General features: G+C 39.6%; 1 protein-coding gene across 2 annotated transcripts in view; it reads right to left on the bottom strand.

The window, feature by feature from the left end:
- The window catches only part of LOC147904382 (short-chain dehydrogenase TIC 32, chloroplastic-like), a 48,315-nt gene that overhangs the window by 15,886 nt on the left and 4,786 nt on the right, over positions 1–27,643 (bottom strand). For both annotated transcript variants that reach the window (XM_087394191.1, XM_087394200.1), the window contains 3 exons: positions 24,138–24,216; positions 23,899–23,980; positions 16,446–16,505 (listed from right to left, as the gene is read on the bottom strand). In XM_087394191.1, coding sequence (XP_087250317.1) covers positions 16,446–16,505; positions 23,899–23,980; positions 24,138–24,216 — 221 coding nt within the window. The remainder of the gene's footprint in view (positions 1–16,445; positions 16,506–23,898; positions 23,981–24,137; positions 24,217–27,643) is intronic.

Raw genomic sequence — 27,643 nt, 5'->3', positions numbered from 1 at the left:
CGACATAGAAGATACAGGAAGAAGTTATCCAACCATACTTGGGCAACCATGGCAAAGAGTGATGCAGTCAGCTACTAGAAAACTAGACACGTCTTTTGGCACTTCAAAGGTTAAGATCCCGGTTCTAGCCTGGTGCAGCAGAACCAGAAGAAGAAGAAGAGCTAGGAAGTGACACTACCTCATCCATAGTATCTTGAAGATTCAGACGAGAGGAAGAGGTCTTTGAAGAAGAAATCTATATGATGGAAGTGCCTCCTACTCCACCACCAATAGAGAAGGTAATTGCCACACCCCAATAGCTAGAGTCTATGCTTTCTTTTGATCTTACTCCCAGTGAAAAGGATGAATTCCTAGAAATGTTTAAAGATTTTCTTGACCTTTTCACCACAAGTTACCATCATTTGTGCCATGTGACTACCATAGAACATAAGATAGAACCGAAGCCAGATGCTAAGCCTATGGCACAGAAGTTCTCAAGGTTACAAACTGATGCACTATGAATAGAGGTGCAGAAGTTAGATTCATTGTTCTAGTCACCAACACCAAATAGGTTTCACCAGTGGTTGGTTGTCACTCCTAAGAAGAAGAACAAGTGGTGGGTTTGCATCAACTACAAGAAATTCAACGCGACGACAGAAAGAAATCATCATCCTTTGCCATTTCACGACATCATTCTGGAGAAGGTGAGCCGCCATGAGATGTACACTTTTTGTGATGGCTACTCAGGGTTTTATCAAATCAAAATTGCAAAAGAAGATGTGTACAAGACTACATTTGCCACACCATGGAGCACTTTTTCTTTCAAAGTGGTGCCGTTTGGTCTTACAATGCTCCAACTACATTCCAACGGTTCATGCAGATGGTCTTCACCTCTTATTTGGGAATTTTCTTGGAAGTGTTTTTAGATTATTTTTGCATATTTCCTACACAAAGTGAGCACATCATAAAGGTTTGCATGGCTTTCCAAGGGATTAATGAAGCAAATGGCAGCCTCAACTGTGAGAAATGCACTATTGGGGGGCCACTCAAGGAAGATTGCTTGGGCACATAGTCTCAACAGATGGCATTAGGCATGATCCAGATAAGGTTGATGCAATTCTTAAGCTCTCTCCACCCACCACAAGGAATCAGGTGCATTCCTTTGTGAACTTGGCAAGATATTACCGGTGCTTCATTGATCAGTATGCTGCTTTGACTAGACCCATGACTATGTTGTTAAAAGATGGTGTTAATTTTTCATGGAGTGAAGAATGTGACCAAAGTTTTGTGCAAATCAAGGAGGCTCTTGCATCTGAGACTATTCTCTTCAACCCTGATATGTCCAAGATCTTTTATATCAACCTAGGCTTTGGGGAGCACACTTTGGTAGGGATTCTTCTCTAGCAAAGGGGAAGACCGATTCATGTATCCCATTCAATTCGCTTCACGATAAATGCTTAAAACAGAGCGGTGTTATTCTGATGCCGACAAGCATGCTCTATCCTTGGTGTTTTGCATTGAAAAGTTTAAGCATTATGTGGCTTATAGATCTTAAGTCATTATTTCAAGCAATGGTCTTGCAAAGCAGGTTTTGTAGACACCTAAGTGGTTAGCAATCCTTCAAGAGTATGATTTTACCTTCAAAATTGTAAAAGGGGGTTGTTCTAATTTCAAGAACACCTTAAATGATTTGGAAGAAATTCCTACAGTGAACCTTGTAGCAGCCATGGACGTAGATGATCCATGGTATGGAGGTATCTACAAGTTTCTAGCTACCTTTTCTTTTTGGAGGTATCTACAAGTTTTTGGCTACCTTTTCTTTTCCACGTGACTGCACCAGTTATGAGTGGAAGAAGATCCGCATAAATAGTAGGTGCTATACACTCTTTGATGGGTTGTTGTATCGTCAAGGCATGGATGGTGTATTAAGAAGAGTTATTCATATGTGTGTGAAGATAGTGGGAGAGAGGGAAGGAGTCTCACTTGAGGCTTTCTCACAAGCACAATGGGGGAATACACACAAAGGTGGAGGCTGAAAACAGTTTTCCTCTTCTTAGTTGTGAAAGCCAAAAGAACTCTAGTACAAAGAAATAGAAGAACCCTATATGTGGGTCTCAAACCAAACTCAACTAACTAAGGTGGCATACTAACTGAGCCACAAACTAGAGTAGATAAGGATAGCTGTCATCTAGCTATTATTCGTGGGCGGTGTACCAACCGCATCTCCAGCTAACAAGTCGGTGACATAAATACACAACGGTCACCCTGGCATATCGCGAGTGGAGCTCGATATCTCAACACTCCCCCTCGAGCTCAATCCCAATTCCTGCACACCAAGCAGGTCTCTGAACTTGCGCAGCTTCTCTGCGCCCAATGCTTTCGTGAATATGTCAGCTACCTGATCCTCTGTGCTGACATAAACTAGATCAATAAGACCTAGTAAAACCTTCTCCCCCACATAGTGATAATGCACCTCAATGTGCTTTGTTCTAGCATGAAAGACTAGGTTCTTTGCCAAGTGTATGCTACTCATGTTGTCACAATAAATGACAACTGGCCCATCTATAGACTGATGCATATCATAGAGTAGCTTATGCAACCAAGCTACCTCACATGCAGCCATTGCTGCACCCCTGTACTCAGCCTCTATGCTCGACAAGGCAACTGTAGGCTGTTTCTTGCTGCTCCAAGTGACTGCAGCACTCCCAAAAGAGCATACATATCCACTGGTAGATCGTCTATCAGAAATACTACCAGCCCAATCAGCATCAGTGTATCCATGCAACTGTATCTGAACTCCAGCCTCATAAAATACTCCATACTGCAATGTGGACTTCACATACCTGAGTATGCGTCTAGCCGCATCCAAATGCGGTTTCCTTGGAGCCTGCATAAACTGACTTACCAACCCAACAGCATAGCTCAAATCTGGCCTGGTAATAGTCATGTAAATCAAACTTCCTACTATGCGTCTGTACATAGTAGGGTCTTCCAGAAGCTCACCTGCATCTGCGCTCAGCTTCACATTCTGCTCTAAAGGAACTGAAATAGGCTTACAGCTTGTCATCCCATATTTGGACAGCATGTCCAATCTATACTACCTCTGCAAGAGATGTATCCCACTTGATGATCTAATCACCTCAATGCCCAAGAAATAACGCAGCTCTCCCAAATCCTTCATCTCAAACTTCTGCCTCAATAGCATTTTCACATGAAGGATATCTTCATCACTATCACCTGTGATGATCAAATCATCAACATAAATGACCAGCAGCATAATCCCTTTCTCTGTTTTTCTCACATAGAGTGAGAAATCTGCCTTGGAAATCTAAAAGCCAATAGTGACAAGATACTGTCCTATTGTCAGACCATGCTCTAGGTGCTTGCTTCAAGCCATACAAGGCTTTCTTCAACCTGCAAACAAACTCAGGATGAATAGCATGAACATAACCTGCTGGCTGCTCCATAAAGACCTCTTCTTGCAAATCACCATGCAAGAAGGCATTCTTTACATCCATCTGATGTAAAGACCATCCCTTTGATGCAGCCATAGCAATGGCTGCTCTTACGGTTGCCATCCTTGCAATCAGGCTGAAAGTTTCTTCATAATCAATGCCATATGTCTATGCATACCCCTTGACTACTAATCTTGCCTTGTATCTATTCACAGAACCATCTACATTGTGCTTGATCTTATAAACCCACTTACAGCCAATTGCATTCTTGTCTTTAGGCAAAGGCACCAATTCCCATGTAGCATTTGCATCCAAGGCATCCATTTCTTCATCCATGGCTTTCTCCCATTTTTCATTTCCCATGGCTTGCTCAAAAGAAGTGGGTTCTGGTTCCTGTATCACTTTGACCATATAGGCATAGTGAATGGCTGTAAATCCATCATATTTCAGCCTATCCATAGGATACCTAACTCTGGTAGACCTGCGCAAAATAGGCTCACTTCCAGGTGCTCTCAAAACATCCTTGGTCTTCCTTACTCCAGGTGTAACAACAGAAGGAATACCCAACTCTCATCAATGCTTTGTTCTGAGCCACTGGATTCACCATCCACATAAGAGTGACCTGCATTCACATCAAACATGGGCTGATTTTTTTGATACCTGCATACCACTCTCTGCATTGCTTTGAGGAGATTCTCCTAATCTCAATCTACATGTCCATGGCAAAGTATGTGAACCACTACTAGAGGACACTGCAGGTCCACTGATATTTTGTGATTGCTGCTGTGAATTTTGTGCAGCATTACCATTTTGTGCATCTACATCAATCATCACATTTACTGGTTTATATCAGCTGCTCATCTCATCAAAAACAACATCTCTGATCACTGTGAACTTACGTGTAGAAGGGTTATAGCATCTATACCCTTTCTGCTGCAAAGAATAACCAATAAAGATGCACTTCTCAGCCTTTGGATCCAACTTGGACCTCAACTCATCTGGCACATGAACATAGGCAATGCAACCAAAAGTTTTCAAATGAGAAATGTCTGGTTTCCTACCAGTATACATCTCCTTTGGCGTCATGCCATGTATTGCTGCAGTGGGAGTCCTGTTCATTATATAAACTGTTGTAGCAACTGCTTCAGCCCCTTTTTCATTTAGCATGGCCCGAGATACCTCTCTAATATGCCTATTTTTCCTTTCTGCAATTCCATTTTGCTGTGGGGTATGACTGCATGAATATTGCTGCTTTATGCCATGCTCCTGTAGGAACCTTGCAAACTCATTTGAGAGGTACTCTCCCCCTCCATCTGACCTTAGGCATTTTATTTGCAGGCCTGTTTCTTTTTCAACCATAGCTTTGAAAGCTTTGAAGTGCCCAAACACTTCACTTTTCTTTTTCATAAAATACAGCCAAAGTTTTCTGCTGAAGTCATCAATAAATGTGACAAAATAGTGACAGCCACCAATAGATGCAGCTTTAGTAGTCCACACATTAGAGTGGATTAATTCCAATGGTTTTTTACTCTCTTGAACATGCCTTAGAAAAGGTTTCCTTGCCTGTTTCCCAAATTGACAGGCTTCACAAACCTTGTGCATTTCTGCAACCTTGAATTTAGGCAATCCTGCAACAATATTTTGGGCTTGCATTGATTTAAGTCGCTGTATATTAACATGACCAATGCATTTGTGCCAGATATCAATATCTGCAACTACACCGGTCCCATGTGCAAACATTGTTGCACTCAATTCAGGCATGTCCGCATCCAACGTAAACATCCTGCCCTTCTTCTTTCCTTTTGCTATCAAGCGACCATTATTTTTCATATCCTCAACAAAGCATCCATGAGGATTAAATCTGACCTGCAAGCCTGCTCAACTATCTGACCAACAGAAACTAGGTTCTTGGTGATGTTCGGGACATGAAATACATCAGACAAGTATTTCTTTTTCCCATCCTGCATAGAAAAAGGAATTTTGCCAATCTGCACAATAGGATGTGCAGTATCATCACCAGTCTCCACAAATCCTGGTTTTTTCATTTTCCTTGCATCCTGCATTCATTCAGCATGACCAGTCATGTGGTTTGACGCACCTGAGTCAACATACCACACATCATTGCTTTCTTCTGCACTTGTCACAGAATTTGTCATATGCTGCACCATAAACAAATGCTCATTCTAGAGGATGCATAATTGCCTTGCTGCAATTTTCCATTCTTAATGTCATTCTGCTTTTTGTAGCAGTCTTTAGCCAAATGCCCCATTTTACCACAGTAGTAGCATTCAACATTGCTGTTTGCATTTTGGCCTCTCTGCCATCCACCACGGCCTCTTTCGCTCCCCCTGCCTCTAGAGTTACCACGTCCTCCTGCATAGGACTGGTTTTCTTGCGTTTGCTGCATATTCTGATTTCTACCATGGCCTGTAGATCGGCCTCCTCTACCTCTGCCTCTACCTCTGCCAGCATTTGAGTAGAAGACAGTTTCTTTTGAGGTTCCTCCTGAAGAAGATGCACCCCCATTTCTCTGCTCTTTAGAAATTAGAAGAGCAAACAACTCTTCAAAATCTGGAAATTTTTCACGGATGGCAATGGATGTCTGGAACTGTGCATAATCCTTTCCTAGACCATTCAAGGTCACAGAAACTAGATCATCATCTTCCACTGGCGACCCAATGGAAGCAAGTGCATCTGCAATTTTCTTCACCTTCATGTGGTAGTCGTTTATGCTCAAATTTTCTCTCTGCACATTGTGCAACTCCTGTTTGAGCTGCATTTTCTTGGCTTGCGTATTTGTGCTGTACATTTTTGACAGAGTATCCCATGCCTCCTTTGGCGTACTTGCATCCTAAATATGCACAATCATGGAGTCCGAAATACTGATAGACAGCCAGTACATAACTTTCTTGGCTCTCTCATGCCATCCTTTGAATGCCTGCATTTCCTGTTGATTGGGAACATTAGGAAGAACAGGTTCTTCTTCATTTCCTGTAATGAACTCCCAATAGCCTTTTCCCATCAAGAAATTTGTCATTCTAAACTTCCATGCCTGGAAGTTGTTCTTGTCAAGCTTTTCAGTGACAATCTGTGAAAGAGAATTAGATGCCATTACAGAACACTGCAAAATATTTTGTCACTACAAAAAACACAGCTTTTGCCTCACACAGGCAGATCTGCAAAACTGACGAAAGTGGTATTTCACCACACAGTCACTTCCTAGTGACGATTTTGCATCAACAGGCAACAAGCATGAATCTGCAACTCCCAATATTTCTGCACACAGGCATACGATGCAATTTCTGCGGCAACTTTTCACCGACTAGCCGTGCAATGGTCGCACAGCCAAAACAGGGCCTTTTTCTGAGTGCCTGCGAAGAACTTCCGCCTTCAAAACGGGCCCCGAAATGGCCTCGAATCAGAAAAATAAAGTCACTAAGGGTTTGCCCTCTCCCGCAGCATATACTGCGCTCTCGCCACACCGCGAAGGGCGTCTCAATCGAAGACAGTGCACTCTTGCACTTCTGGCTGTGCTACCTGCAGAGATTTGCTCCCGAACTCGAAATAGGAAAGCAACACTGGTCCTCTTACTAGGACACCACGAACTTGGCTTGCTTTCTTGAGCTCCTTACCACGAACAAGGCTCTGATACCATGTGAAGATAGTGGGAGAGAGGGAAGGAGTCTCACTTGAGGCTTTCTCACAAGCACAATGGGGGAATACACACAAAGGTGGAGGCTGAAAACAGTTTTCCTCTTCTTAGTTGTGAAAGCCAAAAGAACTCTAGTATAAAGAAATAGAAGAACCCTATATGTGGGTCTCAAACCAAACTCAACTAACTAAGGTGGCATACTAACTGAGCCACAAACTAGAGTAGATAAGGATAGCTATCATCCAGCTATTATTCGTGGGCGGTGTACCAACCGCATCTCTAGCTAACAAGTCAGTGACATAAATACACAACGGTCACCCTAGCATATCGCGAGAGCTCGATATCTCAACAATGTGTTGCCGCAATATCATGATGGTTTTTGTGGTGGACACTATGTAGCAGATTACACCACCAAGAAGATTCTACACATAGGATATTATTGGCCAACTATGTTCAAAGATGTAGCTCTGTATTGCAAGACCTGTGGGCCCTACCAATTCTTTGGTAAGAAGGATTTATGGCCTAGGCAACATCATCCTGTGATGTCCATTCATCCATTTCAAAAATGGGGTACTGACTTTGTGGGCCCTCTACCAATGACAACCTGCAAGAAAATGTACCTTTTGGTGGCTACACAATATGTCACCAAGTGGGCCAAAGCTGTAGCTCTCTCAGTAGAAAATGGTAAGCTAGTCTCAAATTTGATCTTTGAGCGCATATGTACATGTTTTGGGATGCCTATGGAGATTGTTTCCGATCATGGGAGTCCATTCTTGAATGAAGCCGTAAAGTCGCTCACAAAATGTATGGGTATCAATCATCACACTTCCAACATTTATTATCCACAATCCAAGGGTCAAGTGGAGCGGGTCAATGGCCTCTTGTGTACGTCCATAGGAAAAATGGCAGACAAACATTGAGGCCAGTGGGATTAGAAAGTTGTTGAGGCGGTTTGGGCATACAATATTACTCACAAGACATCCACTAGACACACCCCATTTGAATTAGTGTGTATGGTATCGAAGCAATTCTGCCACTAGAGATAGAAGTACCTGCATTGAGGTTGGCAGGGGAACAAAAGATGTCAGAAGATGAATAAGTTGAATCCAAGTTGGTTCAACTTGAAGAATTGGATGAGACTTGGTGGCATGCTTTGCATCATTCAGAGATCCAGAAGAATCGACAGAAAGCTCGCTTGGATGCCAAGATCCACAAGGGGTGGGAGCATCATTTTGCAAAAGGAGACATGGTGTTGTGCTTTGATAGTAGATTGGACCACCAAATGGACAAAAAGTTTCTTTCAAAGTGGTCTAGACCATACCAAGTGTGACATGAAGTTGGGGGTAATAAACTTCATGCACCTCCTCACTTCCTACTTCTTTTGAACTGAGTGACAAATATATTTATCATTGAGAAAGGGACATTAAAAAGAATCTTTTATGCCAAGATACCACACCATACTTTCCTCCCTTATATGAGAATGAAAATGGTAACATCCCAAGTGATGTTGTACTCAAGCATAGGGAGAAGGAAAGGATCAGTAGAGGCCATAATCTCAACAAGCTGGTCTGCGCGAAAGAGAAGAGAGATACATTGTTGAAAGAAGATCTTGTGGCTCAACATGACATGAACTGATATATATCAAGGAGTTTGATGGGTCTGATTGGGTCGGATGGGTAGGTTTCGAGGAAACATTGCACCTCCTTCATAGATACCTTTACAATTAGCTCAAAACAGTCTGCAAATTGTCATTAGACACAGAGTCCTATAACTTTCAGTAGATATAGTATATCAAAGATTCAAACACATATAGAGATGTGCCTTGAGATGGGCCTCACGTTGATATATGTTTCTTAAGAAACAAAGAAGCGGCCAGAAAGTTATGGGCAGTTTACTAGATGGGGGTAAAAACTATCATGAAAATAGATTGTTAGACACACAGACTCATAAAATTTTGATGTAGTATTTGATTCAAGGTTTAATTATAAAGAGACGTGCGTCTTGAAGTGAGCTTCGCGTTGATATAAGTTTCATCAAAATCGGATTACCGAGCAAAAATTTATGAGAAAAACACTAATAGGGGGTCAAACTGTCATAAAAACTGCCCTCCACCCATGCTAATTTCGCCTGAGTAGGATGCTCCCTCAAGACTCCATCTTCATCAACGATCCACCACTCATAGATTTTTCCTAAAAGAGGGTAAGTAACTCCCTTGGTGGCTCGATAAATGGATGGACCATGTGTGTGCAATGACCGGCCGAATAGAAAGAACTTTTAAGGCTTTGGAAGAAAGAAAAAGGAAGAGAGAGTCAAGAGAGGGAATACGAAGTGATATTCATTGTCAATAGAGTGAGACTCCACTCCAATGCAACTCAAAATACTACAAACACAAGGGAGAAGAAGAGGTTTCAGACATACAAGAGAGAGCAGAAGCTCCAAGACTACTCATAGAGAGAGAATGAACTACAGAGAGATGGACTCAAGAGTCTACATAAGAGAATATCTACAAGAAGGAGAGAAGGCTCATGGAAGAGGCTTGAGGAGACTAGAGCTACAAAAACATGAGGCCTAATGGTGGAACAGACGATGAACAAGGGAGAGGAGGGCTCCTTTTATAGAGATTTTTTCACCCATTTACAATTGCTTTATATAGATTGCATTCCCCATCAATCACATAAGCCCGTATGTCACCATCCATGTCCTTTTTGGCTACTCTTGCCATGTGTCCCATCAAAAGATGCTCAAGACTCTTAAAATATTGAGAAAGTCAAGAGTCTCCCCATATGGAGCCCATAGGGACCCTCTTTTCCATATGTCCACATCCTCCTTATTCCACATAGGAATTCTAGAAGGATTTCTCTTGACTCCACACTCCTCCACATGCCTTCCACATGCTTGGCATGTGGCCTCTCTTATATTATTGGAACACATGGACATGAGCCCATCTCTTTATATGACTCACTCTTCCTATTTTCTAAAAACCCCATAATATCACATACACAAATAATGCTCAACCCATACCAAGGTATTTATCATTCATACACATGGTATTTACAATGATTCATTCCACTCATCCTCTCAATCCCATACAATATCTTAGAAAATAGAAATAAGTGAGAGCCGCTAGGCTATCACTTGATACTCAAACTCTTATCAAACATAGAGAAAAACAATACCAATGCCAAATGAAAAATATCAATTTTTGGCATCACATCTTCCTCCCCCCCCCAAGAGATCCTCTCTAGTTGACAGAGAGGGTCTGCTGGCCCTCAAGGTGGTCAAGCATAGAAGAATTTAAGGCGATACTCATTGGTGCATCCGGGTATCACCATGCCATCAACATCCTCAAGCTGATAGGTTCCATTGGTGAACTTCTTCTTGACTCGATATGGTCCCTTGTCCAAAGGGCTATCAAATCTCATGACCAAATCTCCTTCTGCAATATCTTTCTTCTTGCATAATTTGGTGTCAAAATGGGCCTTGCGCCTTTTTTGAGAAGCTTCCAAGTTTTATAAGGCCTATAATCTACATTCATCCAAGGCTTCTAGCTATACCAAGCATTGAGCATAGGCATCCTCCTGTCCTTCTATTCTTGTAATAGTAGTGCGAAGACTATGTATCTTTAATTCAATGGGAAAAATGGCTTCTATTCCATACACTAGTTAGAATGGTGTAAACCCATCTCACCCTCTCCTTGATAGAACCAATCCAACTACAACATCAAAGCATTTGGCGACTCCACTGTCCCAAATCTCTACTTCATTATAGCCACCACTTGGTCCCAATCCTCCTTGGTAGAGTCCAACAAGGCCTCATGCCAACTCAAGGCTACACCTTCAAGAAAATCAGGCAAAATCTCCGCCGATCCTTCATGGACCATCCAGAAAGCCGGCATCCTTGAACAAAATCCCAAAGATAAGACTTCGGGTCTTCCCCTTGGGTCCCTCAAAACACTGGAATCTTCACCATGATGAAATAGAAAAAGGAAACATCAAGATCCAAATAATATCCCAAACAAGATCCAAATAAGATCCCATAGAGCCTTAGTATACAAGACCAACTTATTATGCATAATGACTTGTTAAAAACCCTCCACAATGTGATCCTCAACAATATTTCAAAAATAAGTGACCAACCAGCACCATGAAACATTGTGTATACATGCATTCAAGAATCACCCTTGTCACAATTGGAAGTGCACATAATAGCTTCAAGATATTGTACTCTTCATCATTTGCATAGCAAAAGAAGTTGAAAGCATTGAGAATCACCACTCCACTATTATAGTCAAAAACTACCCAAAGGCTCAACTCTTCTTCACACCAAGCTGCTAGTGCATGAAACAATCATTGTGCCTGCTGTCAACGCTGTTAATTCACCAACATATTCAAGAGTGCAAACATAAAGGATATGATCATGATGACCGTGCGAATAGCTTAAGCATCACCTTCACAATCTTCTAGTTCTCTTAAACGGGCTACAATCTCTTCTAACGGAGTTCTTCCAGGCATCTTCTTTATCATATCAGAAAACACATGCCTATACTAGGCATAACATGCAATCAAGTAGACCCAAGACTAGACCGTTTAGTAAGGTGTGATGACTCCAATACCAAACATACCCCGCGTCTCCACCAAAAGATGTGACATGAAGTTGGGGGTAATAAACTTCGCGCACCTCTTCACTTCCTACTACTTTTGAACTGAGTGACAAAGATATTTATAATTAAGAAAGGGACACTAAAAAGAAGCTTTTATACCAAGATACCACACCCAACCATGATTTCCTCCTTTATATGAGAATGAAGATGGTAACATCCCAAATAATATTGTACTCAAACATAGGGAGAAGGAAAGGATTAGTAGAGGCCATAATCTCAGCAAGCCAGTCTGCACCAAAGAGAAGAGCGATACATTGTTGAAAGAAGATCTTGCGGATCAACATGACATGAACTGATATATATCAAGGAGTTTGAAGGGGCTGATTGGGTCGGATGGGTAGGTTCCGAGGAAACATTGCACCTCTTTCATAGATACCTTTACAATTAGCTCAAAACAACTATCATTAGACATAGAGGCCTATAACTTTTAGTAGAGACAGGAAATCAAAGATTCAAACATATATAGAGATGCATCTTGAGATGGGCTTGGCACTAATATATGTTTCGTAAGAAACAAAGAAGCAACCAGAAAGTTATGGGCAATTTACTAGACAGGGGTTAAAACTATCATGAAAATAGATTGTCAAACGTAAAGACTCGTAACTTTTTGTTTTAGTATCTGATTTAAAGTTTTATTCAAAGTCTTATCACATAAAGACATGCGCCTTGAAGAGAGCTTCGTGTTGATATATGTTTCATCAAAATCGGACTACCGAGCGGAAAGTTATGAGCAAAATACTAACAGGGGGTCAAACTATCATAAAAACTACCCTCCAACCATGCTAATTTCGCCTGAGCAGGATGCTCCCTTAAGACTCCACCTTCATCAACGATCCACCATTCATAGATTTTGCCTAGACGGTGGCTTGGGAAATGGATGAATGATGTGTGTGCAATGAGTGGCCGAATAGAAAGAACTTTCAAGGCTTTGGAAGAAAGAAAAAGGAAGAGAGAGTCAAGAGAGGAAATATGAAGTGATCTTCATTGTCAATAGAGAGACTCCACTCCAATGCAACTCAAAATACCACAAACACAAGGGAGAAGAAGAGGTTTCATATGTACAAGAGAGAGCGGAAGCTCCAAGACTACTCATAGAGAGAGAATAAACTAGAGAGAGATGGACTCAAGAGTCTACACAAGAGAATATCTACAAGAGGGAGAGAAGGCTCATGGAAGAGGCTTAAGGAGACTAGAGCTACAACAACGTGAGGCCTAATGGTGGAAGAGATGATGAACAAGGGAGAGGAGGGCTCCTTTTATAGAAATTTTGTCACCCTCCTTCACCCATTTGCAATTGCTGCCTATAGATTCCTTTCCCCATCAATCACATAAGCCCGTATGTCACCATCCATATCCTTTTTTACTTGTGTCCCATCAAGAGATGCTCAAGACTCTTAAAATATTAAGAAAGTCAAGAGTCTCCCCACATGGAGCCCATAGGGACCCTCTCTTTTCCATATGTCCACATCCTCCTTATTCCATATAGGAATTCTAGAAGGATTCCTCTTGACTCCACACTCCTCCACATGCCTTCCACACGCTTGGCATGTGGCCGCTCTTATATTATTGGAACACATGGACATGAGCCCACCTCTTTATATGACTCACTCTTTCTATTTTCTAAAAACCCCATAATATCCCATACACAAATATCTTAGAAAATGGAAATAAGTGAGAGCCGCTATGCTATCACTTGATACTCAAACTCTTATCAGACATAGAGAAAAACAATACCAATTCTAAATGAAAAGTATCAATTTTTCGCATCACACCAGGACATCAAGGAACGAAGCAATGGATCAGTGGAGGTTCATGAGCTACAAGAGCCGCACAGGAGAAAAGTTTTCAACAAAAGGCATCTGAAGCCTTTCCTTGTTCGATTGTGACCCAGGCATGGGCATGCTGCACATTCTATGCTTGAGGGGGAATCTACGACCACAAAAAAAAAATCCATTGGTTGTAAATGTAATAAGTAGAAGTGAATATATGTGTGTGGCATTAGTAAAATATAATATGGAGTGGCAAGGGCCCAAGGTTGAGGTGGTAGGGCATGTCCATGTGCCACCGTTCCAATTAAAAGGACCCATAGGTGTGTTGTACATAGTCCATGGAACAAATAATATAGTATGGCGAGATGGCATGGAATCTCCATGTGCCACCCCTCCACCTAGCGGGTCCCATGAAACATTAAGTGATACATGGCCAAGGCCAAGGGGACATATTATAATATGGTGTGGCATTAGTAGAATATAATATGGAGTGGCAAGGGCCCAAGGTTGAGATGGCAGGGCATGTCCATGGTGCCACCCTTCAAAGTAAGAGGACCCATAGGTTTGTTGTACATAGTCCATGGAACAAATAGTATAGTATGGTGAGATGGCATGGAATCTCCATGTGCCACCCCTCCACCTAGGGGGTCCCTTGAAACATTAAGTGATACATGGCCAAGGCCAAGGGGACATATTATATTTAATTGGTAGAGGTGGCAGGGCATGGCATCTTAGACTTTCTCATCTATGTGAGCTAGACCCATGTGGAATAGTCCAAGGGATAATATTTTCATAAAGAAAACGTAGGTTGAGGTGGCAAGAGTCATTTGTGCCACCCCACCCATGTGTGTATTTAAATAAGAGGGGGAAATCAAGTGCATTCTGCACTAGAGATATGGGGCTTGTAGTATGTGTAAAATGCATCCCTCAATTTGTCAATTGCAAATTGAGGGTGCGCACTGCCTTCCACCCACATGGAAGATGCTCTTTCCACACCATGCATGTGGGAGGATGCATTTATGGGAGAGAGTCCCCCTCTTCTTTGTTATAAAAGGAAGGGCTATTCCTTTGATGTGACAGGCTCATTCTTGTATAGCCGCCATGCTCTAATATTTCCCCATATTTTCCATAACTCTCTCCCCACTTTGTCGATACCATCATGCCTCCTCCTCCGCCTTTGTTCTCCACACTCACCTCTTATTGATGTTCATACCCTTCCCCTTCTCCCTCCTCCTTCTCCTTCCTATTTTCCCTCTACTCATGTTGACACTCCCACATCCTCTTCTCCACTTCCCATTTTAGTCCTCCCATGTCACCGCTTTATCCCTCTTCTTCTCTCCCTCTCCTCATTGATGGGTGTTGAAGGCCTTTGATGAGTGTGGAATGATGGGGCACAAAGTCTTACAATAGTAACTATAGAACCTTCACTTGAAAGGTGGTTCTCTAAATGAGCCTCTATGAAATCAAATTTGTGTGGTATGTAGATGGGAGAAACATTGGGTAATAGAGCTCACCTTGGAAGCATCCTAGATTCAACTTATAGATTTGGGGAAAACAACCATTTCAAGAGGTAAAATGGGACATTGTAGTTTGGAAATGGCTACTACATCTACCTTACACCCAACCCCTCCCTCCTTTTAATGCACTACATATCTTGATAAATGCTTGTTATAGATTGCCCCTTTCACATGGATGCTTTCCCAAGTAATACTTTGGTGGTAGTGGTAGTGGTAGATATGGAAGTTTCTATGTGGTCGTGATTCAAGCCTAGGTGAATATTTTAACTTCTTTTAGCCCATTTTTCAATGAAAAATTCCTTGCTTGCAGTAGTTACTACCAATAGAGAAACCATACAACATTGCCTTTGTAGATGGCAAGATGCATATAAATTTTGGATTCGTTCACGCAAGCTTCTTATGTGACTCTAGTGCATGAGTCTGGAGCATAGTCACGACTCATAAGAAGAGAAGGGCTTTAAGTTTGAGGCTAAGTAGCCTAATGGGATTGATGTTGATGGAGGAATTTATGTTCTAATTAGAAATCACTTAAGCACTCTCAATACTCACACAAAGGTCTTCCCTCCTAGATGAATACAATGTGTAGCATCATTGCTTGCCACATTTGGGTGGTCTACTTAGTGGATAGTAGATCAAGTTAGTAGCCTCTCTCTGGACAATAGGAATTTCATAAATATCTAAGCATCATAATCATATTTGCAAGTTGAGGCATATAAGCACCTTGTGCACCTTTAGGAGTCAAGGTATGCAATGGTGGTTATATAGCTTTTGCAGTTGCCTCATTGTGGCTACTCAAGCATACTATAGGTAATTACCTATGAGCTATATATATATATATATATGTAGAGAAATATATGTATTTATATATACATAGATACATATTTATTTTTGTGCATACAAATCTATATGTATGCATGTGCAAAGAAGTATATATGTATCTATATTATACACAGATACACAAATACACACATATATGCATGCATGCATGTATGTATGTATGTATGTATATTTATGTGCACATGCATGAATGCGTGGGTGTGTGTGCCAGTGTGTGCGCAAGTGGGTGACATTAAGATGTATGGAAAGTATTAATGGAATCTAATGTTGTAGGTTCATAAAAGTCAAGACAAAAATGTCTTCAAAAAAGGAGAAAAGAGGAGCTCCTTCATTATATTAAAATGCACACATAAAGCCTTTTTGGATTATCTAAAAATTCACTATGCACTTGGAAATATATAATTATTCTTCTTTTATATCAGTCAAGCAAATGTTGTTGATTGTAAGCACATATATGATTTAAAAACTAAACCAAATTATCCATAGATAGGATGTTTTGTGCAAAGGAAAGAGTTTGTGCAAGTGTTCAATGCCTCTGTAAATCAAGGTGTCTAAATAATTTTATAATTAGTGTACTTGCCTGTGGGATAGTCTTGAGGAAACATGATACAAGTCTTTCAAAGTATGCTGCAAAAACTGCATCAACCGAAACATGGAATTGCAAACTAAAATAAAAAATTCATACCATTTATGATTGTGAATATGTTACACGAAAATTTCACACCATTTATGAATTATGTATATGTTGCATTAAAAATACTTATTTGATAGATTGTACCAAGTGTAATTGCTCTAAGCAATCAAACCATATAAATATGAAAATGTAAGATATTCAGGATAGTTCTTGAAATATTGCGGTTCCTTCTCGAGCAAGGTGTCAATGCATTCGCTCTCCCTTGAAACTACCCAAGTCCATGGCATTAACTTTGTGGTTTTTGCATGGGTATGTATCCTAGTTAGACCTAGGCCTATAAGAAGTACTTAGATCTGAGCCTATATAATAAGTACCTATCTTAGTTAGATATGATCCTATATAAAAGGTACATATCCTAGTTAGATCTAAACCTATAAAAGGTGCAATATCCTAGTTAGATCTGAGCCAATATAAAAGGTACCTATCCTACTGTAAACATTGTTAGAGTTCACCACCACAAGGTCCTAAGCCTTCTTTGGAATTAATCTTGTGTACATCTACCATCTTGCTAATCCATGTGTGTTGACATGGTCTTCCTCTTGCTACCATGTTGCACTAAGGATTTGAACATGAAATGAAAATATTTTTTATTTCTTTATATGATAAGGTTTAGATGGTAGATCAAAATATGGCATCAAGTTGATAATAAAAAATGTACCATGACTTCGAAATGTCAAAGACCATTAGACAATCCATAAGTATTGAAAAACTTTATTCATCCTATCAATAGAAACTCAAGGATAAAATTTGTGCATGGTACCACACTATGAGGTAAATTAATGGCATACCATGAGATATCTTTGTTATGCATGTCTTTACAATCATTTTTGCATCATATCATCTTGTGGAACCAACCTATGGCATCAATTATTAGGAAATTTGAAAATTTCATCATTTTAATAAGAAGGATTTTTTTATAATAAATTTACTCATTTAATATGAAGGATTTCTTTATAATAAAGAATAGTTCTAAGGATTTGTTTCCATCTAGCACATAAGTAATAGTTTTTCCTAATTGATATTTAGTTTTTTAAATTTTAGAGTATTTCAAATCACATGATAAAAAATTGCTATAAGCATTAGACAAGTCGGTAATCAAATGCTGAGGAAAGAAATGTGGGAATATTTATCAAGATTGTAACTTTGTTAATTTTGAGCAAAATACAATTTTGAAGCTAGCTTACAACCCCTTCTCCATATTAGAGTCTATAAAAAATATAGTATGTATGTTGAGAATACAATGAGCATGAATGGGACTAAGAAATCGCTAGACTAGAACAAGTACATAAAAGTAATTGGGTCAAAAACATCCATTTGAAAAGTCTTAAATGATTTCTTATTAATATTGTATTTTTGTATAAAAAGGTGGATCAGTGATTGCTAAGTTTTGTAATAGCAAATCCCAACGAAAAAACTAAGAAATGATGCTAGGCGTGATTTTTAAAGTATTATTGCATAACCTTGCGGACCTCTTGCGAGTGAACAATAACTATACGGGTTAGTAGCAACAGTGATTGCAAGGGGTGTGCACAGGTAGGTTAAACGCAACTGCCAATGGTTTTCAATGGTTCCCAACCATTGTCTTGTACTAGCATTCCGACTCCATTATTGATATCATATATATGCATTATGTAGTGTTGTGGTGATCTATCTCTTCCTTATTTTTTATGTTTTCCACAGATGATGCACTGTGTATTTCTCTTGTGTATCATGTAGTGTATGTGCTGTATAGTGATGCTACACATTGGCGATCACGATGCACATTCTTACTACACATACAAGGAAAGTCACGATCTGGCAAGCTGTCCATCTTCTGTAGGGTGTCTCTAGTTCCCATGTCATCTTCGCCCTACTACAATTGCGGAGGAACGTCGCATTGGAGTTTGCGGGCAAGGGCACGCATCATGCAGAGGTTCAAGAGGATATTGTAGCAGTGAGACATCACATTCGGGAATTTCAAGCCACGATCCATATCATGCAAACAGAGTAGCGACACCTAGCTTACGATGATGCACGAGCAGTGACTGCCTTGACCTACTACATTCGGTGGTCCTAGGAGTGGATTCTGCACCTATTGTCACTACGGTGGTCCTAGTGGTGTTGGAGTAAGCGGTGAGAGCAGGAGAGTCCCTCTTCTACCGAGTGGCCAATCATTGCAAGCCCTCAAAAGCCAAATCCAAGAAGAAATTAGCAAAAGCCAAGAAGTTAGATGACAGTTATAGAGATTCGGAGGATGACAATTCCAAAGATAGTTATAAGGAGACTAGCAGTGAGGAGTCCGACTCCAACTCCGATGCGAAGAAGAAGACACAGAAATCCTCTAAAGGAGGAAAGGTCATTCCAAGGGCTTCTGAAAACCGCTCGATTGTCAAAGCCTTGAAAGGACTATGGTACATGCACAGTTACAATCCAAGGCATTCAGTAATGGAGTGTGCACTCAATGAGAAATGGTGTGCGATATGCATGACCAACACCCACAACATAGTGAGCTACCACTACAACGAATGAGCGGAGCGGCAAAATGCGATGGGGAAGACACCCAGTATCTCCATGGTCTAGATTGTGCAAGATGATCCAACGGTGTGCCCAAAAATCAGTATCGTCACACGTGCTAGCACAAAACTCAAAGGTGCACCCCCAAAGAAAGGTGGCACAGTGTTTGAGTGGCCGGTACAAGAGCAACTACGACATCAAGTCTTGGAATGGGGGTGTGGAAGAGTCCCCTTTGATGAAGAAAATGGAGGTATAAATGGCGACCGACATGCCACATAAGGTGCAGTTTGCAGATCTGGTTGCACAATCACAGTCGAAGATTTTGTCTAGAAAAAGTTCAAGCTTCATCTACCTAGCAATGGTCTGAATGTGGTCGAAGCAGCTTCACTTTTAGTGGCAAATCAATCCAAGAGGCGATCAATTCTCCCATAGTGGGAGCCTAACATGGAATCCCTTCTAGAGGCACCTATACACATTTCGCTTGGTAGGTTGCTCAATTTGGTACCCAGGTTCCATCAACAATTGCTACAATCCCTCAACAAGGAGTCCAAGTTGGAAGAGGTCGATGTATTCCAAACTGATCCTTCATCACGGCAATCCCTCTCAGGGATATGCAGATTCTTGTCATTACGGCGGCAAAGGTACAAGGCCACATGTTCGAGCAAGTTTTGGTTGACAGGGGTTCTCACTCTAAAAACATGCCAGGAGATGGGATGGATGATGGGAATCGGTGCCATTCCTAGTTTTCATGGCAGATCAGCAGCGGCGAGTTCAACCACTAGGGATCTTGTGAGAGGTCATCTTGGAGGTGGCCAAAATCTTGTTCATAGTCTCCTTTGTGGTGTTGAATATGAAGGCTCCGACCCCGGAATAGAGTGTGCTATTGGGCAAGCCCTTGCTGCGCCAAGCAAAGGTCAAATAGAATTGGGAGCACAATGTCATTTCTGTGCAACGAGGCAAGAAGAAGGTATAGGTCACAATGGGTGTAGCGGCTCCCTTGTCAAATGCAATGCGACTGATGTTGTGGCAAGAATGATGAATATGGTGGATGGCCTAGATGATGATGTGAAGAAGAGGCATTCTTGAAGGCCAGCCCGGATTTGGTACCACCATTTGTGGTCGATGTGGAAGAAATTAAGGAGCACTATCTTCACCAAAATCCTTTTTTGCAGGCTCCATTAGCGCAGTCCAAGATGAGATGGCCGAATAGCACAACAAGTGGCGACTGACATGGATTTGCAGGATCTTTTGGAGTAGGAGCGGGAGTTTGAGGACCGGATGGGTTGAAACACAAGGGGTAGGAAGATGCGCTCAACACAGTCTTTTTGGGGAAGATGGTGCATCAAAAGCGGTGAAAATCAGCACTCTTGGCACCAGAATTCTAGACCGCGCTAGTGGCATTGCTGACTGACTCCGATGTGTTCGCCTGGGATTATGCCAATATGAAGGGATTGGATCCAAAGTTCTACCAACATCGAGTGAACTTGAAGCCGGATGTGTCTCCGAATCTGCATGTGGCTAAACAGGTACAGGAGGAGTTAGACCACCTATTGAGGGTGGGATTCATAGCACCAATTGAGAATCCAGTGTGGATCTCGCCAATTGTCATTGTGCCCAAGAAGAATAAGAAGCTAGGGATTTGTGTGGACTACCATAAGCTGAATGCAACAGCAACTGTACCAGATCCCTTCCCTCTACCGTACATGGACTCAAAGCTTGATGATGTGGTGAGGCATGAGGTGTACTCATTTTTGGATGGGTACAATGGGTACAACCAAATCCGGATGGCTTCTAAAGATCAACTAAAGACATCGTTCATAACATCTTGGGGAGTGTATGTGTGCACAGTGATGTGGTTCGGACTTCGAAACGCTCCACCACCTACTCACATTTAATACAAAGAACATATATCACTTTATTAACATGATACAATAGGCTAGAGGATGTAACCAATGAAGGCACAAGAAGGTTGGTATTAAGAAGACATTATAATGGCATCAACATGGCAGCTCTCCTTCTCATGCTTGTATTACAGTGAAATTCACCGCTCTAGAGCCACACAAATTAGAGTGGAGACCCTAAAAGTTTGAACTTACAACCAGAATAACCAATAATACTCCAGGCAATAGCTACACAAGAACCTACTGCTAAAAATGGATTAGTGCCACAAGAACCTACTGCAAGGTCCACGAAGGGCAAGGAAACAATAGTACAAGGCTTTGATGGGATTTCCCATAAGGAAATATAAACCACTCTTTCATGTGGCATTCAATCCAACTCCATAGAAATCAACCCACAAGAACATACTCCTAAAGCTGGAGTAGATCCATAAGAATCTACAACAATGAAAGATACTAGAGCCCTTAACATGTTGCTACCATGGAAAGAAGCTCCTCACCAACAAATGGTACACAACCCTAATAATTTCATCAAGGTCGAGGGCACATAACCCTTGGTATCCCAAGGCATTCCTCCACATGTGGAAGGAAACCAAGTGGTTCTACACCCATAGCTCCAACGGATGAGTTTGATTGCATGGTTAACATGATGACATCAAAACAACTCTAGATGAGTTTCTTGTGATCCTCAAATCTTTTTTCATGTTCATTTACTAACCCTTCATTAGCTAGCTCCAACTCTCCTTCCTCTCTTATTTTTGTCTTACTCTTTTCTTTTCTTTTTTGCTGTGATTAACACGAATGCCATTTATCCTCCCAATGTAGTATCCATTTTAACTTAGAGGATTTTCCTAGACTCGAAGATGCTCTAAACCTCTTCAGCCATAGTTCTCATTTTAGGAGCTTTTATGGTGTATTATTAGACTCCTCTAGATTTGATTACTCAAACAAAATAATGCTCCAAGTGGTGCCACAACCTTATTGGGCTCAAATAGTTCCAAGCAAATCCCTCAATGAAATATAATCCATAAAATGGATTTCAAAATAACTTAATGCAAAGAAGCAAGACAAAATGTCATGCACAACTCCAGACATTCAAATATTGCTTGTCAAAGACACAGTCTAAAGAGAATCCAATAAAAGTCACACTCAAAGTAAATATGGGACTTAAGGAGGAGCATGATAATACATGGGTACTTACTCTACTAACACTAACACCACTAGGATATTACATCATCACCTACTAACACCTTCTTCCTACTAGCTTAAACCTTGGATTTTTCTTTTCTTCCTCTTTCTTTAGATGGTCACAAGTACTCAACTCTAATCCATCCACCCAATGTCTAGCCATTGCAATCAACCATGCCATGCCATACTAATTACAGTGGAACTCAATGCTACCAAACAAAATATCCATCCTCCCCAACAACAATTCCACTACACAGGATTCATTGAAGGCCTATGAAGCACTACAGATGGAAAAGTGTACACAAGAAATGATCTTCATCGACAACACTCCAACAACCATGACCTTTGCACACTCTAGGAGACTAGATCAAGAATAGGAAGGGGGGCATGTTAACTACATTAGTTGGCAATGTCATGTGATGCATAGTGGCAAGTCTATTGAGCTAGGATTGCACCTTAGAGCCAAATGGGCCCAAGATGATCGTAGAGTTGTCTCTTGCTTGCTAATAGTCCCGTTCGTCAATGCCTTGTCCTCTTACCTTCTTCTTCTCTCCTATCCAATATTGATTTCCCTCTACCCTCCCTCTTCTTCTCCATATGGATTCACAATCGCAACAAGCCGAGAGTCGCTAGAGTGACACTAGTGGATGGCATTTGCATGCATTGCTCTCAACCTAGCAAGATCCCCATGACACATGAGTCACCATCGGATTACACAAACTCCCAAGGAGTCTAGGATATTACTATAGTATTTTACAAGGATCTCTTTCAAACAAATACCAACCCACTTCTACTGGTGGAGGCTAAGGGGGGAGATAAGGTGTGATGTCTCCTCAAAGGTTCTATTGAGTATCATCATGTCGGAGGACATTTTATACACAAAGTGCTATTAAAAGTTGAAAGCCCTATTTAATATGAGAGAGAATTGAACCACTCAAGCCTTCCTTTTCCATATTTATGAAATCAATGTGGCTCCTTGCTAGTTGGCCTTCTTGGAGATCATTGAGGATATATATAACATCTTATCCAGATGTTTCCTTTTATTTCTTCTTCCAAATTAAATCCATGATAGCAAAATAGGTTTTTTTTAGCAATGTAGGATCTTGACAAAACAATCATTCTTTTGAGAGCATTTGACCCAACATAGCAATACAATAAACTCCTTCCATGATTCTTTAAGAATTGGAGCTCGCAAAGTAGACTCGCATCTTCCTACATGGCATGAGGAGATTAGGTAATGGGCCTTGGGAAGGAGATGGGACCCTTAAAGTGATGCATCATTGGTCCATCTTGTCCATTTATAATTTTTGGTTGTGGTTGAGGTCATACACTATAGTACTTACTTAATATTGCAAGCAGATTGCAAGGGTATATACAACATTGGGAGTAAACAAGTAGCTATAGATATTAAATTTTATATATGTATGGGCATTATAAATGAATTCTTCATATATGTGTTATAATATGGGGTTTTTAAGAGTAAATCCCTAAATATACTTCATACATTCATTCTAGGGCACCAACACAACATTTTTATAAATGATGACATAAAAAGTAAAAGTGTGCATGGTTGTAAATCTTCAAGTAGCATCTTACACCCCTACTAGAAGTATAAAGATGTTTATTGACATAAAATGCATTATGTTTTAAATTCTAAAATTTTATTAAACTCTAATAGTTTATAAATTGTTGATGAATAGTTTGTGTTACTAATTATACATTTTATGTTTCAAGTTCAATATTGTCAAATGCATACCTAAATATCGGTTGTGTTGTATGATGTTCGTCTTGATGATGCCTGGATGAAGAGAGTTCACTGTCACTCTAGCACCTTGTTCCTACATATAACATTCATATACACAATAGATTAACTTTAAAGACATATCATACCCTATAAATATCAATAAGCAAGAAAGTATAATTTACTAGTCAATGGTAGTTACTATTCCTTTCAGCAAAGCTTTGAGAATCTAACCACCTTAAGTAATGTGATACCTGAAGTCGTCTTGCAAGCTCATTAGCATGCAAGATGTTTGCAAGCTTTGAATGTCCATAAGCAAGAAAAGGGGAATAACTGTAAAGGTATACACAAACAAAAGTAATATAATGGAGTGTTAACCATTGAATGTTCATATAATATTATAAAGGTTATTGCAAGGTTTGTATGAGTAACAATTATATTTTATATAAGGCATGCTATTTTGAAATTTGAACACAAACTGTAATAAAACTTCGAGAAGAATTCATATGCAAATGTAGCTATATTTTAAGCTCAAGACTATTGTACATTGTAGTAGTATCTTTGATTTCAAAGAGATAAGCTGAAGACTAACATGATTATGAAGACTTGTAGTAGTATCAAGGCTAATACAATGATGTAGACTTGTAGTAGTATCCTTTATGTATATTGTAGTATCCTTTATCTTATTATTTCCATGTAATGAAACCAATTTCTAGATTAAACGCAGTAAAGAAAAAAAAGTAGTTCTATGAAGCTAGACTATGGACTTTACTATACGGCCATAAATCCAAGTTCATGAAAACATTGCTAGAAACTCTTTCATGGGACCTTATAAAGTGTGAGAAAAACATTTTTCATACATTTTCCTATGCTATATTAATATTGTATTCTATTCTATTCATCAATAGATTTGCTAACTAAATTCAATAGCACAAGATATATAAATAGGAATGGAATATGATTAAATTTTGTGCCATAAAAACTTAAAGTACACAACATTGATATATTAACTAAAATTTATATAATGTTTTGTATGCTGTAAAAACTCAAAGAACAAAAAATATATGTTGCATCCAAGAAAATATATATCATTTATATATAAACCAAAATGTATATATCGTTTTGTAATTCTGTAAAAACTCAAAGAATGTAGTAAGATATGTTGCATCCAAGAAAATACACACTTTGTATCTCAAGAGTCATTATAGGTATTTCTTAAACATATATGTAATTGTTTGCTTACATGCACGCTTGGAACATTTAAGAAATTACCAAGGGCATCTTATTGTTCATGGTGATATGCAAATTGCGTTCTCATTGGACCTTGAATACCATTTATTTTGGTGATAAAGCATTAAAGTTGATTCTCAACTTTGGTCAACATTATGGTCATTTAGTATGTTCTTAGAAAAAGTAGGCCACAAATAGGGGCCTATTATAAAAGAATGGATAAGAATTGGGGGATACAAGGACTTCTCTAATAGGGGCCTATAAACCAAATAGATAAGAATTAGGTGGTAAAATACTTCTCTACAAAACGAGAAGTCAATCTTCTTCTTTTTCACTAATTACTTTGTGAACATTTTGAACTGATAAGCCATGCACTTGTGGTGCTCCCAAAAAATAGGATGCCGTAGATGGGGACCTTCCAGAGATTAAATATGACACCCATTGCATATATATATATATACACAATGAGAAACTATAGGGATTGGGTGGTAAAGGAACTTATCCATTTAAGGCCACACTAAGAACACATTTTTTTGTGAGCTATCTCATTATGGTTAGGATTTTTCCTATATCAACATAGTACCTCCTTGTATTCTAATGTGTCATGGGTAAAGCTCATGAAACTAGGAAATATATACTTTCTCATCATGGGACTTGGTTCATCATGGGACTTGGTTCAATATCTAAGGATATGAAGTCAAAGTGCTACAATAGAACTCTAACTAGGACTTGGTTCAATATCTAAGGATATGAAGTCAAAGTGCTACAATAGAACTCTAACTAGGAAATATATACTTTCTCATCATGGGACTTCATTTAATATCTAAGGATATGAAGTCAAAGTGCTACAATAGAACTCAAACTATTAACTTATCTATAGGCAAAGTTCTACCACATAAACTTGAACTAGCACACTTTAACCACTTATTTGTGGATTTTGATCTCGATCACCCACGGATCATGTATAAGAGGAATCAACTCCTTGTATTTTGTTTTCTCTATTATGTGGTCTCTCTCACTCCATCATTTTTTGTGCACTCCCTCCATTTCTTCCTTTTTCCTCCCATTATAATATGTTGTTAAGTATGAAATTCTAGACTCAAGCATATTACCATGCAAAACATTGATATTTTGTGAAATCTAGCAACATTTTAAGGTAAAGACTAAGCATATTGGTGCAATTCCTACGCCAAACACCTTCCATTTTAGAGATAAAAAACATGATTTAAATTGATATGATATCATTGTTGATGAAGCAAGCATTTTATAAAACGATTTCACTAGCAAGTTTGTCATAAGATATAATACCATTATGACTACTTAAAACATTCATTTTGAGGATTTATCACATCTTTGTGACCTTTATAATTGATTTTGTCTTTTTTCATTGCTTGTGATTGTGGATGATTTTGTTTATTTCTTTTGCTAGTATTTGTGGATGATTTTGGCCTTTGTCAAATGCTCGAGAATGGAATATTTTTAAACCATGTGACCTAAGTAAAATTTTTAAATCATGTGGATTGAGTCAATTTTATTTTAGAAATTCAAAACATATGCCAACCTTGCTATCTCGTAAATTTTGTTCAATTGTATAGCCTACATAGATGCCTTAACTTAGCGGTATGTGAGGTAGGATCTGATTTTTAATGGTCTTGATGATAATGATGGAAAATACATTCACATCCTTCTTGGCCAAGTCTAGAGATAGAGAATGTTTTACTAGTTTAAGATGTATCAAAGGGTACTAAACAGGATGGGCAAGAAATAAGTATTATAGCCCTTCATGTTGCAAAATCAAATGTACTATGTATACTTTTGGTTCAACTCAAAAAAATGACAAAGTCCTAACAAAGAGACATGGGCTAGAAGCACATGTACCCTAGAAAATCACATGGCTTGAAGCATATGTAGATTGTACCTAGGAAATCTACATGGCTACAAGCACAAGTAGATTGTTGTGAATACCGAGGAAACCATATGACCATTTGCACATGTAGATTGTTGAATACCAACCATATGACCATTTGCATACCTACGATGTTATAGGTTAATGAATATGAACAACCATCTTGCCACATTGAGAGGACATCAAGTTACAGGATCTTTGTTCACATTTTTCACATTGTAGTGGCTTAGGTGAGGAGTGTGGAAATCTAAGATGCCTAGTGACTTTCTACTTTTATTTTGATAGTAGGAGCTAATAAACTAAGGAGAGGGTCTTCAAATGATAAAGGATTTATTTTGCCGATAGGAGAATAATCAGTGAGAAACATAAAGGGAAATACAACCACACATATTTCTCTAGATCTACCCACAAGTTATATGGATGATCCCAATAGAATGCTAACCCTCATCATTATCATCACAGTTGTGTAGCAATGAAGGTGGGATTTGTCATAGGGATGTTAGCCTTTAAAACTCCTTTAAAATAATGATATCATAAGGAAATAATGATATCATTATGATTTACTATAATAATATGTAGCAAGGATTAACTAGAATGATATATGACTGACATTGGGAGGTGAGG

Source organism: Dipteris shenzhenensis, chromosome 2 (genome assembly GCF_047967505.1).
Source record: "Dipteris shenzhenensis isolate YYH24624 ecotype China chromosome 2, Dip_SZ_1.0, whole genome shotgun sequence".
NCBI classification, from domain to species: Eukaryota; Viridiplantae; Streptophyta; class Polypodiopsida; order Gleicheniales; family Dipteridaceae; genus Dipteris; species Dipteris shenzhenensis.
Note: the sequence above shows the minus strand (reverse complement) of the source record. Positions and strands in the feature narration are given on the sequence as shown.